The sequence below is a fragment of the Pristiophorus japonicus genome, chromosome 7 (assembly GCF_044704955.1).
Source record: "Pristiophorus japonicus isolate sPriJap1 chromosome 7, sPriJap1.hap1, whole genome shotgun sequence".
NCBI classification, from domain to species: Eukaryota; Metazoa; Chordata; class Chondrichthyes; family Pristiophoridae; genus Pristiophorus; species Pristiophorus japonicus.
Genome location: NC_091983.1, coordinates 11,868,176 through 11,883,035, shown reverse-complemented (window position 1 = coordinate 11,883,035; position 14,860 = coordinate 11,868,176). Strand labels below are relative to the sequence as shown.

At 47.1% G+C, this 14,860-nt stretch overlaps 1 protein-coding gene across 8 annotated transcripts in view; it reads left to right on the top strand.

Moving 5' to 3' along the window:
- Positions 1–14,860, top strand: part of shprh (SNF2 histone linker PHD RING helicase) — a 154,977-nt gene that overhangs the window by 116,012 nt on the left and 24,105 nt on the right. For all 8 annotated transcript variants that reach the window (XR_011593821.1, XM_070884805.1, XM_070884807.1 and 5 more), the window contains 5 exons: positions 137–199; positions 1,864–2,089; positions 8,308–8,451; positions 9,739–9,840; positions 14,054–14,125. Coding sequence is in view for 7 of the 8 variants with exons in the window: in XM_070884805.1 (XP_070740906.1) it covers positions 137–199; positions 1,864–2,089; positions 8,308–8,451; positions 9,739–9,840; positions 14,054–14,125 (607 nt within the window). In the remaining variant the exon portion in view is untranslated. The remainder of the gene's footprint in view (positions 1–136; positions 200–1,863; positions 2,090–8,307; positions 8,452–9,738; positions 9,841–14,053; positions 14,126–14,860) is intronic.

Below are 14,860 nucleotides of genomic sequence, written 5' to 3'. Positions count from 1 at the left end.
TTGTTTGTTCTGGACAGGTAAATGTTGTAGTCTTTCATATTGTACTGTAGTCAACTGATCAGAAGGAAACATGATTTCCCGCCACCCCCCCCATGGAATACTGAACAAACCTCTTTATGTTTCCTTTGTTTTGCAGTTGTCAATTCTGTAAGGCAGATGAATTATTTACAGAATACGAATCCAAGCTGTTCTCTCATAGGCAAGTACTTAAACTGAAAGGAATACTATACATTGTGGATTTATTCCTCTTTCCGGGTACAATACAACAGGACCTGTTCTCTGATTCAGTACAATGGACTTTGCTCCCTGGTACAGAGCTGAGCTTCTGACCCCGTATCCTCTCTATCACCAAGACCTCTGACTTCCACCTCCATAATATCGTCCATCTCAGACCGTCTCAGCCCATCTGCTACTGACACATTCATCCATGACTTTGTTTTGTTTTATTTTGTTTTTTTGCGTAAACCAGTGGAGTTTATTATCAACTCACACTCCACTAACTCCAACTGCAAGTTAACTTCTTGAACACATGTACAAGCTCACATTTGAAACGAATAACCATTAAAAATTCCAGCGTACATTCATTTCTTCCAGGCATTACTTTCATAGTCCCACTATGAAGCAACGCCCTCATCCATGCCTTTGTTACCTCCAGACTTGACTATTCCAATCCTCTCCTGGCCGGCCTCCCATCTTCCACCCTCCATAAACTTGGTCATCCAAAACTCTGCTGCCCATATCCTAACTCACCAAGTCGTGTTCACCCATCACCCCTGTGCTCGCTGACCTACATTGGTTCCCGGTCCGACAATGCCTTGATTTTAACAATATCATCCTTGTGTTGAAATCCCTCCATGGCCTCTCTACTCCCTATTTCTGTAACCTCCTCCAACCCTAAACCTCTCCGAGATCCCTGCGTTGCTCCAAATCTGGCCTCTTGTGCATTCCCCACTTCCTTCGCTCCACCATTGACAGCCGTGCCTTCAGCTGTCAATAGCTATAGAATTCCTTTCCTAAACCTTTCCACCTATCCATCTCTCTCACCTCCTTTAAGACGCTGCTTAAAACCTACATCGTTGACCAAGCTTTTGGCCACTTGTCCTAATATCTCCTTATGTCGCTCGGTGTCAAATTTTGCTTAATTATGTTTCTGTGAAACTCCTTGGGATGATTTACTACATTAAAGGCGCTGCATAAATGCAAGTGGTTGTTGTTTGACATGTATGCGCGCTGTGGTCGGGCAGAGGGCAGCAATGCCACACATTTTATGGTGAATTGTGCTGCTCCTGAGGAGCTCCTGGTACCCACCCCCAGCCAGGATTCAACCCCACGCTCATCAATTACCTAATGGCCATCTGGTGACTACCCCTTTGGGAGAGTCGGCAGGGTCTCAAAAGGGGTAGTCACCAGAGGTGCCTGGCGATGGAATTTCGGATCCAAATCTGCCCCCTGAGGCAGAGCTGGTAATCCAGGCATGCCCCTTGAGTTCCAGAGTACGGTTGATCAAACAACCAGCTTGGAGAGGTAGAGCTGCCATTGGGGGCTGGGATTCTTTGCACTTGACTCCAGATAACCCTGAAAGCAAAGCCCTAATAAGTAGGGGAGCACAAGACAAGACAAGTTACCAGCATACTGCAACGGTAAGCCCCATGGTTTTAGCTGGTTGAACTACAGCCGTGTGCAATGTGCTCACTTGGGATTCCTAACGCTTGGCTCTGCAGATCTGTGCCTAAGTTCTCTGGACATGTATGGGGTATATCCCTGTGGGGTACACTCCATATTGGGAGACACAGAAACCCTTCAGAGAGAGAAAGTGTGTACACTACATATTGGGGAAGCTAAAACTCTACCTGTATTCTCCAGTGTTAAGGGGCAGAAAGCAATCTTCGAAGAGATGATTGAAGAGGATGAGGGCCTGGTTGATGAACGCTTGCCTACCACTAGTCGTGGACTATGGGCTGCGAGTGAGACTGAACGTGCATTAAAAGCCATCTTAGCCTTTGGGAAAGCACACCGACTGGACACCTTGCTAGTAGAGGAAGGGAACAGCTTCATGGAACTGTTTGAAGCTTGGAAAAAGGAATACAAGGTACAAGAGAAATTCCCAGACATAATAGAATTGATCTGCTGTATTTCAGAGAACATTTAATAGCTTGAAACTAGCAATGAAATGTACATTTTTTCTGAATCTTGTTGAGACAGATAGGTATAAACCTCCAAATATAAATACAGTGAAACCTGTACAAACAGACTCTCCAAAAACAGACATTTACTGACAGTCCTACATAATTTACATTGTGATCGATATCATCCGCGCCTTGAAAACACGGACACCCGCAAATTACCAACGACAGACAGCCTTCACTCCACCAAGTCCGATTGCAGCTGAAAAGTGTGAGGTGGCAGCGGGTGGAAAATACAGCATTTGTGGAAAGGGGATCTCTACTCAACATTCATAGCAGCAGAAAAAACGCTCTGTCTGTACCGGGGGTACAGGGATTTCCCTGTTGCTATGGAAGCTGGGTAAAGAAATCCCCATTCCACTAAAGTCAAGAACTGGCCCGTAATGGAGCTTGGGCCAACAGGGTGCTGCCTCTTGATTATTTTGGTGGCGATTATTGCATTAAACTTCCCGCCACAGTGCGCCCTCCCCCCACACTCTATGGCATCACCTGACTATCGCCGAGAGTTGTAATTGTGTAGAGCACAGTCGGGAGGGTGCTGGAGGGTCGTAGATTGGGGGTGCGGTGGGGGAGGGGGCGGGGGTGGAACTCTGAAATCAGGGGCAGGAAGTGATAGCGAATGGGGGATGGGGGCTTGGGAGAGATGAGTGCTTGGGGAGCGATGCAGACTGAGGAATGGGGGCTTGGGAGAGATGAGTGCTTGGGGAGCGATGCAGACTGAGGAATGGGGCTTCGGAGCGAAGGAGAAGGCGAAGAGAAGGAGACTAGGAGTCGGGAGATTGGGGCTCGAGGGCGTACCATCATTCACTGTGTAGTCAGGAGCAGCAGCAGCAACAACATGGAGTGGGAGCAGCATTGAGAGAGGACCAGCCAGTAAAGTGGAAGAACCAAGGGTGAAGGGAGGAGGAAGGTTCTTAAACTGAGGGCTATTCGACCCTTCGCCACATGTGACTATTGAGAAGGGGATAGGCCTCTGAAAAGGAGGAATAAAAAAGGAGAGAGTGTAGGTATCAGGGGCTGAAGGTCGCCTCCTGTGTTGCAATTTCTCAGTTTTCTCTCTTCACCTGCACACAGGTGGCCTCCTGGTTCTTGGAACTTCTCGCACAACAGTGCAGGCTGTCAATGTAGCAGATCCCAGAATCAGGAGGTCCTTCCCTCAATGGTAAAAGGGCCCCAGGATGGCAATGAACTGGGCAACCCAGCGAACACAACATAGAACTGAAATCACGTCCCATTGGCAAGGCTCCAGAATTGGGCACAATCCCAGGTGGAGATTGGAATGTATTTGCTTCATGGGTACTTTGCGTGAGAATTCATAGCAACACATTGCTATTAAGAACTAGTTGGTTTATTAGCAAAAGGTTTAACAATCACACTACATATTACCGGTTCATCCACCAAGCTCACAATCGTGGATCTCCTGAACCCAACTGGCTGGGGTTTTATTCAGTCTTGTGACCATCACGTGACTACGCCACTCCCAACTCAATGGCTCTACAAGCCTGTGAGATGTACATTACAAAGATGATGAGAAGAAGCAACACTGCAGGACATACGGCCAATCCTGGGATATTGAGCTCATCCGGTTTACTGTATATACAATGACCATTTTGAAAATAAGGACCATTGCCAATAAAGGACACCTGATGCAAGTCCATCAGGTGTCCTAATTTAATGGTTTCCCTGTGACTAAATAATCTGAATGTTAATTTGATAGGATTTGTTGAAAGGAACCCTATATCGCAAGCTATCCTCAAGGAAAATGATTATTTTTGGCAAAATTTGTAATTTATAAATTTTTAATACTATTATTTAAGTTTAGGCTGTAAAATAGCATTAACTTCCAAGTAATTTATTTTCTTTTGTGGTGGGTAAGGGATAAATATGGGCCAGGATACCAGGGAGAACTCCTCTGCTTTTCTTCGAAATACCGCCATGGGATCTATTACATCCACCTGACGGCAGACAGGGCCTCAGTTTAACCTGAAAGACGGCACCTCCGACAGTGCAGCATTCCCTCAGTGCTGCACTGGAGTGGAAGGTAGCAAATGTAACCCTGCTATTCAAGAAAGGAGGGAGAGAGAAAACCGGGAAATACAGACCAGTTAGCCTGACATCAGTCGTCGGGAAAATGCTGGAATCCATTATTAAGGAGGTAGTATCAGGGCACTGAGAAAATCACAACATGATTAGGCAGAGTCAGCATGGTTTTATGAAAGGGAAATCGTGTTTGACAAATTTATTAGAGTTTTTTGAGGATGTAACCAGCAGGGTAGATAAAGGAGAACCAGTGGATGTTGCATATTTGGATTTCCAAAAAGTATTTGATGAGGTGCCATGTAACGGTTGTTACGCAAGGTAAGGGCTCATAGGGTTGGGGGTAATATATTAGCATGGATAGAGGATTGGTTAATGGACAGAAAACAGAGAGTAGGGATAAACAGGTCATGTTCATACTGGCAGGCTGTAACTAGTGGGGTACCGCAAGGACCAGGTTCCTTGGGCCTCAGCTATTTACAGTCTATATGAATGACTTAGATGAAGGGACTGAGTGTAATGTATCCAAGTTTGCTAATGATACAAAGCTAGATGGGATAGTAAGCTGTGAGGAGGGCACACAGAGCCTGTAAAAGGATATAGATAGACAGGTTAAATGAGTGGGCAGTAAGGTGGCAAATGAAGTATAATGTGGGGAAATGTGAGGTTATTCACTTTGGTAGGAAGAATAGGAAAGCAGAATATGTTTCAATTGGTGAGAAACTATTAAATGTTGGTGTTGAGAGAGATTTGGGTGTCCTAGTACAAGAAACACAGAGTTAGCGTGCAGGTACAGCAAACAATTAGGAAGACAAATGGCAAGTTGGCCTTTATTGCAAGAGGGTTGGAGTACAAGAGTAAAGGAGTCTTGCTACAACTGTTCAGGGCCTTGGTGAGATCACACCTGGAGTACTGTGCACTTGGAGGTGGTGCAACGAAGGTTCACTAGATTGATTCCTGGGATGAGAGGCCTGTACGATCAGGAGAGATTGAGCCTATACTCTGTGGAGTTTAGAATGATGAGAGGTGATCTCATCAAAAGATACAAGATTCTGAGGGGGATTGACAGGGTAGATGCTGAGAGGTTGTTACCCGTGGCTGGAGAGTCGAGAACTCGGGACACAGTCTTAGAATAAGGGGTCGGTATTTTAAGACTAAGATGAGGAGGAATTTCTTCACTCAGAGGGTTGTGAATCATTGGAATTCTCTACCCCAGAGGGTTGTGGATGCTGAGTCTTTGTATATTCAAGGTTGAGATTGACAGATATATGGACTCAAGGCAAAAGATGGTTGCAAACGCTTCAGCCTTGTCTTTTGCACTTGTGTGCTGGGCTCTGCCATCATTGAGGATGGGGCTATTCGTGAAGCCTCCTCCTCCTGTTAGTTGTTTAATGGTCCACCACCATTCACGACTGGATGTGGCAGGACTGCAGAGCTTTAATCTGATCTTTTGATTGTGGGATCGCTTAGCTCTGTCTATAGCATGCTGCTTCGCATGCATGTAGTCCTGTGTTGCAGCTTCCCCAGGTTGGCACCTCATTTTTAGGTATGCCTGGTGCTGCTCCTGGCTTGCTCTTTTACGCTCCTCATTGAACCAGGGTTGGTCCCTTGGCTTCATGGTAATGGTAGAGTGAGGGATATGCCGGGCCATGAGGTTACAGATTGTGGTGGAATACAATTCTGCTGCTGCTGATGGCCCACAGCGCCTCATGAATGCCCAGTTTTGAGTTGCTAGGTTTGTTCTGAATCTATCCCATTTAGCACGGTGGTAGTGCCACATAACACGATGGATCGTCTCCACAGTGACTGTGTGGTGGTCACTGCCACCAATGCTGTCATGAACAGATGCATCTGCGACAGGTGGATTGGTGAGGACGAGGTCAAGTAGGTTTTCCCTCATGTTGGTTCTCTCACCACCTGCCGCAGGCCCAGTCTGGCAGCTATGTCCTTCAGGTCTCGGCCAACTCGGTCAGTAGTGGTGCTGCCGAGCCACTCTTGGTGATGGACATTGAAGTCCCCCACCCAGAGTACATTCTGTGCCCTTGCTACTCTCAGTGCTTCTTCCAAATGGTGTTTAACATGGAGGCGTACTGATACATCAGCTGAGGGAGGGCGGTAGGTGGTAATCAGCAGGAGGTTTCCTTGGCCATGTTTGACCTGAAGCCATGAGACCTCATGGGGTCCGGAGTCAATGTTGAGGACTCCCAGGGCCACTCCCTCCCGACTGTATACCAATGTGCTGCCACCTCTGGTGGGTCTGTCCTGCCGGTGGGACATAACATACCCAGGGATGGTGATGGAGGTCTGAAAGATGCAATCCTGTGAGTATGACTCTGTCAGGCTGTTGCTTGATTGGTCTACGGGACAGCTCTCCCAATTTTGGCAAAAGTTCCCAGATCATAGAATTATAAAAATTTACAGCACGGAAGGAGGCCATTTCGGCCCATCGTGTTCACGTCGGCTGACAAAGAGCAGTCCAGCCTAATCCTACTTTCCAGCTCTTGGTCCGTTTCGGCACTTCAAATTGACATCCAAATACTTTTTAAATGTGGTGAGGGTTTCTGCCTCTATCACCCTTTCAGGCAGTGAGTTCCAGACCCCCACCACCCTCTGGGTGAAAAAATACCCCCTTAAATCCGCTCTAAATCTTCTACCAATTACTTTAAATCTATGCTCCCTGGTTGTTGACCCCTCTGCTGAGGGAAATGGATCCTTCCTATCTACACTATTTACGCCCCTCATAATTTTATACACCTCAATAAGGTCTCCCCTCAGCCTCCTCTATTCCAAAGAAAACAAACCCAGCCTATCCAAACTTTCCTCATAGCTAAAATTCTCCAGTCCAGGCAACATCCTCGTAAATCTCCTCTGTACCCTCTCTAGTGCAACCACACCTCTCCTGTAATGTACGCAGTACTGCACGCAGTAGTCTAGCTGTGGCTTAACTGCTGTTTTATACAGTTCAAGCATAATCTTTCGTGACCAATCTGCCATGTGGGACCTTATCAAAAGCCTTGGTAAAATCGATATACACCACAGCATACGCACTGCCCTCATCGACCCTCCTGGTTACTTCCTCCAAAAATTCAAGCAAGTTAGTCAGACACGACCTTCCCTTAACAAATCCATGCTGACTGCCTCCAATTAATCCGTGTCTTTCTAAATGAAGATTTATCCTGTCCCTCAGAATTTTCTCCAATAATTTTCCCACCACCGAGGTTAGGCTGACTGGCCTCTAATTACTCGGTCTATCCCTTTCTCCCTTTTTAAGCAAAAGTACAACGTTAGCAGTCCTCCAGTCCTCTGGTACCACACCTGTAGCCAGAGAGGACTTGAAAATGATGGTCAGAGCCTCTGCTATTTCCTCTTTTGTTTCTCTTAAAAGCCTGGGATACATTTCATCTGGACCTAGGAATTTATCCACTGTCAAAGCTGTTAAACCCCTTAATACTTCCTCTCTCACCAAGTTTATTTAATCTAATATTTCCCACTCCTCGTCAATTGCAATGTCTGCATCGCCCCTCGTAGAGGTTTGTTAGAACTGAGTGGCTTGCTAGGCCATTTCAGAGGGTCATGCTGTGGGTCTGGAGTCACATATCGGCCAGACCGGGTAAGGGCGGCAGATTTCCTTCCCGAAAGGACATTAGTGAACCAGATGGGTTTTTACGACAATCCGGTAGTTTCATGGTCACCATTACTGACACTAGCTTTTTATTCCAGATTTTAAAAAAAATTCAACCAAATTTAAATTCCCCAGCTGCCGAGGTGGGATTTGAACACATGTCTCCGGATTATTAGTCCAGGCTTCTGGGTTATTAGTCCTGTAATTTAGCCACTATGCTGCTGTTCCTGTGCTTGCATGATAGGCTGAATGGCCTCTTTCTGTACTAAAATTGAATGATTATGTTCTGCAGGTTTGTATGTGTGTGTGTGTGTGCGCGCGAGTGTTAAATAAGCCAAATATGTATGTGTGCGTATGCATAATATATAGAGAGATAATCCCGGTAATTGATGTACTTCAACTGAAAACAGGCAACTGCATCCTTAAACATCTCCATAAGCACTTGTTTTTCTGTTGTGCCTGTAGTTGCTCCACGAATATTGGATGACGCTGCGCGACCGTGTTTCTGCTATCGATGAGTTAGCCATGGCCACCGAGCGTTTTCAAGTACATCTTCCAGACGAGCCCAAGCCAAGCCCTTCTGTTCTTCACATCATTGAGCCGCACGAGGTACCAATCTAGACGATGCTAGGGACTGAACGTGAAAAGGAAAGAACTTGAATTTGTATGATAAGTACATGATAATATAGATAAGTGCACGAGGGGGAAAGGAATAGAAGGATATGTTGGGGTTAGATGAAGAGAGTAGGAGGAGGCACGTGTTGTGCTGAATGGCCTGTTTCCATGCTGTCATTTCTATGTAATATGTATGGTGCATTTATTGGGTCCCAAAGTGCTTCACAAGGAATCAATTGGTGACAGAAGGGGATGAAGCGATTTCTGCTACTAGTGGGACTTGTGTAAGTGCCAACAGACCGCTGCCCTCCACAGGTCCCAAGGACAAAATGGAACATTTGCTTCAAAGATTGTTGCTCGGTTCCTGTCAGCACGGAGGCTCGTGAAATCCCGACGCTGCCCTTCTCCCACCCACCCATCCCAGGCCTGCCTCGTCATGACCCTTGTCCTCTTCTGACGCCAATGCCCCCAAGGCTGTTAATTCAGCTAGGATTATGGGGACATCTCCATGGCAAGCCCACTAACTGAAGGGAAACAGAAAATCTTGGTCTTCCTTTTTTATAATAGTGATACTGGTTTCTTCTTATGTGGCTCGGTGTCAAATTTATTTGTTTTGTCTTCTAACACTCCTGTGAAGCGCCTTGGGACGTTTTACTATGTTAAAGGCGCTATATAAATACAAGTTGTTGATACCTCCTCAGTGCCCCTCTCCTATTGATTCAGTGCCTTCTCCCTAGTGTCTCTCTGCACTATGGGATGAGTGCCATCTTCTTCTGGTGAGCTCTTTGTTTTGAAACCGTTGAGCCTGTTTGGGATTTCCAGAAGTTTAGGGAGGGAATTCCAGTGCTCAGGGCCCAGATGGCTGAAGGACACGACAGCCAGTGGTGGGGCGAAGGGAAATCGGGGATGCACAAGAGGCCAGAATTGGAGAGTCCTCGGTGGGTTGTAGGGTTGGAGGAGGTTCCAGAGATAGGGCAGGGTGAGACCATGGAGGGATTTGAAGACAGAGTTTCCTTTGTTTGCTGCGCCTACTGTAACCAGGTACAGGAACAGGGACGTCTAGGCCGTTGTATACTGCTCCTGTCACCATAAAACAGTGCTGTATAGAAGCAATGGGGCAACAGCAATATATCTAAATGTATGTAGTACAATGTATATGTAATAAATGTATGTTTTACTTCAGTACATGAGCATTCCCACAGGGCATTAACTAGTTTAACATACAGTGCGCACCTAACACCATGAACGCTGGGCGAAAGGTCATTGCTGCATATTTTACAGGTGGAACAAAATCGAGTGAAGCTCCTAAATGACAAGGCTGTGGCCACATCACAATTACAGAAGAAGCTTGGTCAGGTCCTTTACCTCACAAATCTGGAGAAGGTGAGAGCGATTTATTGACTGTGCAGGATATAATCTGAAAACTGTCTGTAGTAAACAAGCAGCGGGCTGCGAAATCCAACCAATTCGGCTCCACCACAACCGCGTTCCATATCCCAGGCACGGGGTCATCGCCAAACTGGGAGCAAGTGCCCGCACCAGTAGCGGCACTGCATCGGCACCCACCCAGGGCAGCAGTCAGGAATTTGGATGGTGGATCCTGGCTGTTTCTGGGGACTGCCCAACAGGCTGCAATGGCTGAAGACCTTGCAACTTCAGCCTCTGCCAGGTAGCTGGTGTGTTGGTCTGGGGCCATTACTGGAATGAAAGTTGACCCCTCTGGGCCACATGTAGAGAAGAGTTCCAACGGCATCGATCCGTCTGGGATCAGTGATCCGTCTGGGATCAACTACCATTGGAAATAAAAACATAAGAACATAAGAAATAGGAGCAGGAGTAGGCCATTTGGCCCCTCGAGCCTGCTCCACCATTTAATAAAATCATGGCTGATCGGACCTTGGGCTCAGCTCCACTTCCCTGCCCGCTCCCATAACCCTTCACAGAGGGGTGATGTGCGAGGATTCTTCACCGCAGTCAAGGCCACCTACGGCCCAAGCACCCAAGGACCCACCCCTCTGCTGTCCAAGAATCGAGGCGACACTCATCAAGGAGACCAAGGCAGTCATGGCCCGCCGCAAGAAGCACTTTGAAGATCTCCTTAATTGAGACTCTGCCTTTGACACGAGTATCCTCGACTCCATCCTGCAGCATGCTACCCGCCACCATCTCAGCAAAACCCCAGCCCCGCACGAGGTAGAAAAGGTCAAGAACAACATAAGAACATAAGAAATAGGAACAGGAGTACGCCATAAGGCCCCTCAAACCTGCTCCGCCATTCAATACGATCATGGCTGATCTGATCATGGACTCAGCTCCACTTCCCTGCCCGCTCCCCATAACCCATTATTCCCTTATCGTTTAAGAAACTCTATTTCTGAGTTAAATTTATTCAATGTCCCAGCTCCCACAGCTCTCTGAGGCAGCGAGTTCCACAGATCCACAACCCTCTGAGAGAAGAAATTTCTCATCTCAGTTTTAAATGGGCGGCTCCTTATTCTAAGATCATGCCCTCTAGTTCTAGTCTCCCCTATCAGTGGAAACATTCTCTCTGCATCCACCTTGTCAAGCCCCCTCATAATCTTTCAATAAAATCACCTCGCAATCTTCTGAATTCCAATGAGTAAAGGCCTACCCTACTCAACCTTTCCTCATAGGTCAACCTCCTCATCTCTGGGATCAACCTAGTGAACCTTCTCTGATCTGCCTCCAAAGCAAGTATATCTTTTCGTAAATATGGAAACCAAAACTGCACGCAGTATTCCAGGTGTGGCCTCACCAATACCTTATATAGCTGTAGCAAGACTTCCCTGCTTTTATACTCCATCCCCTTTGCAATAAAGGCCAAGATTCCATTGGCCTTCCTGATCACTTGCTGTAACTGCATACTATCATTTTGTGTTTCATGCACAAGTAGCCCCAGGTCCCGCTGTACTGCAGCACTTTGCAATCTTTCTTCATTTAAATAATAACTTGCTCTTTGATTTTTTTCTGCCAAAGTGCATGACCTTACACTTTCCAACATTATACTCCATCTGCCAAATTCTTGCCCACTCACTTAGCCTGTCTCTGTCCTCCTGCTGCCTCTTTATGTCCTCCTCACACATTGCCCTTCCTCCCATCTTTGTATCGTCAGCAAACTTGGCTACGTTACACTCAGTCCCCTCTTCCAAGTCGCTAATATAGATTGTAAATAGTTGGGGTCCCAGCACTGATCCCTGCATCACCCCACTCGTTACTGATTGCCAACCAGAGAATGAACCATTTATCCCGACTCTCTGTTTTCTGTTTGTCAGCCAATCCTCTATCCATGCTAATATATTACCCCCAACCCCGTGAACTTTTATCTTGTGCAGTAACCTTTTATGTGGCACCTTGTCAACAACAAAGCATCGGGAGCAGATGGAATCCCCGCTGAGGCACTAAAGTATGGCGGAGAGGCACTATTGGCTCGAATGCATGACCTCATCTTTCGCATCTAGAAGGAGGAGTACATGCCGGGAGATCTCAGAGGTGCCGTAATCGTGACCATCTTTAAAAAAGGGGACAAGTCTGACTGCAGCAACTACAGAGGAATCTCTTTGTTGTCGGCCACTGGGAAAGTCATCGCAAGAATCCCCCTCAACCATCTCCTCCCTGTGGCTGAGGAGCTCCTCCCGGAGTCACAGTGCGGATTCCGTCCACTACGGGGTACAACAGACATGATCTTCACGGTGCGACAACTGCAAGAGAAATGCGGGGAACAGCACCAACCCTTGTACATGGTCTTCTTTGACCTCACAAAGGCTTTTGACACTGTTGACCACGAGGGACTATGGAACGTCCTCCTCTGTTTCGGCTGTCCCCAAAAGTTTGTCGCCATCCTCCGCCTGCTCCACAACGACATGCAGGTCGTGATGCTATGATGATGACCATTGGAAATAACAACATAAGAACATAAGAAATAGGATCAGGAGTAGGCCATTTGGCCCCTCAAGCCTGCTCCGCTACTTAATATCATAGCTGAGCTCCACTTTCCTACCCACTCCCCATAATCCTTCACTCCCTTCAGAAATCTGTCTATCTCCACCTTAAATATATTCAATAACCCAACCTCCACAACTCTGGGGCAGAGAATTCCACAGACTTATGACCCTCAGAGAAGAAATTCCTCCTCATCTCAGTTCTAAATGGGCGACCCCTTATTCTTAAACTATGCCCCCTAGTTCTAGATTCCGCCACGAGGGGAAATATCTTCTCTGCATCTACCTTGTTGAGCCCCCTCAGTATCTTACATGTTTCAATAAGATCACCTCTCATTCTTCTACATTCCAATGAATATAGGCCCAACCTGCTCAATCTTCTTCATAAGTCAACCCCTTCATCTCAGGAATCAGCCTAGTGAACCTTCTCTGAACTGCCTCCAGTGCAATTATGCATATTTTTTTTAATTAAAATGTCTTTTTTATTGTGGCCCAGAACAGCATCTGCCCTCCCCAGGTGTTGGCACCCATGAGACTATTATAGGCGTATATGTCAATGTACCCAGGACAGTAGGGGTGTGCCTCCAGATGTACCGGCTGAATGCTGGCGGGTAGAATAAAGGCTTCCCCCCCGCAATCCTCTATTTCTCACCTTGTAACGTTTCCTCTGCCCACCTTTGGCTCGTTTGCCGTGAAGGAGTTCCGAGGAGAGCGCTTGCTTTGGGAGTCTCGTGTCTGGGGCATGCAGACAATGTGGCCTGCCCAGCGGAACTGATCAAGTGTGGTCAGTGCTTCAATGCTGGGGATGTTGGCCTGGTCGAGGACGCTAATGTTGGTGCGTCTGTCCTCCCAGGGGATTTGTAGGATCTTGCGGAGACATCGTTGGTGGTATTTCTCCAGCGATAAAGTGCAGCATCCCCACCGACACCTGGGAGTCCCTGGCCAAAGACCTCCCTAAGTGGAGGAAGTGCATCCGGGAGGGCGCTGAGCACCTCGAGTCTCATCATCGAGAGCATGCAGAAAACAAGCGCAGGCAGTGGAAAGAGCGTGTGGCAAACCAGTCCCACCCACCCCTTCCCTCAACATCTATCTGTCCCACCTGTGACAGGGACTGTGCCTCTCGTATTGGACTGTTCAGCCACCTAAGGACTCATTCTAATAGTGGAAGCAAGTCTTCCTCGACTCCGAGGGACTGCCTCTGATGATGATTTCTCACCACCCCTGGATTCATATATTTTTTGATGGATTCGTTTGATGATAGAACTACAGGAGTTTACAGTACAGAAGCCCCTTTTGTCTGTGCCAGCTCATTGCTAGAGTAGAATGCAGAACAGAGGAATTATTTGCTGGATTAGTACTAATGGAGGATGAAGTAAATAATCTGATTGCATTAGTACTAACCTCGGACGAAGCAGATAATCGATGGGGTTAGTACTAATTCAGGATGGATTAGTAATGACCCAAAATGGAATGGATAATCTGATGGGTTCGTACTAACCCAAGGTGAAGCAAATAATTCAGTGGGTTTTTCCTAACCTGGCTAACAAAGGATGCCGCAACTGCTATTTGCATTTACAGAGGAGGAAGGAAATTTTACATTTTAAAATTTGATAACTCTCCTTTATTTTCTTTCACAGTCTCAGGATCCATCAACAGGCAGCGTCAATCCCGAGCCCTGCCCCATCTGTGCACGGCAGTTAGGACAGCAGGTAAGAGGTTAGCAGCAAGTTGCAGACTGTGTGTGTTTATTCAACACATTCACAGATAGGTTTCTTATAAAACTTCTTCCACAAATTTTAAACAAGATTTATAACAAAATTAGCACACAGATAATTTAAAAAAATGACATCTGAAAACGTCACTTCAGTTATTTTAATCACGCTTCTGAAACTCTTCATTAGACAGTGGCCTAGAAATTGGATAAGGCCTGAAAACAGGCGGGGCTATCACCCAGCGCTATTTGCCTGCTCCCGTTCTAAGTTGTGCAGGCAGCGCGCAAAATTCGTGCTGGAGGGCTCCGCCTGAGCAGCCAAGGCAGCAGAACCGTTGCTTGAGCATCCCGATAGCCTGCTCAGTGATGTTCCTGGTGGCATGGCAGTCATTATATGAGTGCTGGGCACAAGTAGTGGGGTTGCGGAGGGGAGTCATCGGCCAAATGCAGGTGTGGAGCGGATAGCCCCTTGTCGCCGATTAGACACTCTCAGGTTTGACGTGGTGGGTGGAAAGTTACTGGCACACCGGACTGGCACAGGATGAAGGTCTCATGACTGCGGCCAAGATAGTGGGCATTGAACACCATGATGTGCTGGGCCTGGTCACACAACAAACTGCACATTAAGTCAGTCATAGCCTTTGCGGTTACGGAACATCTCAGGATTGTGATGCGGTGCCCGCAAAGCCACGTGGGTGCAGTCGATGGCGCTGTCCTGGGAAAGCCACATGCA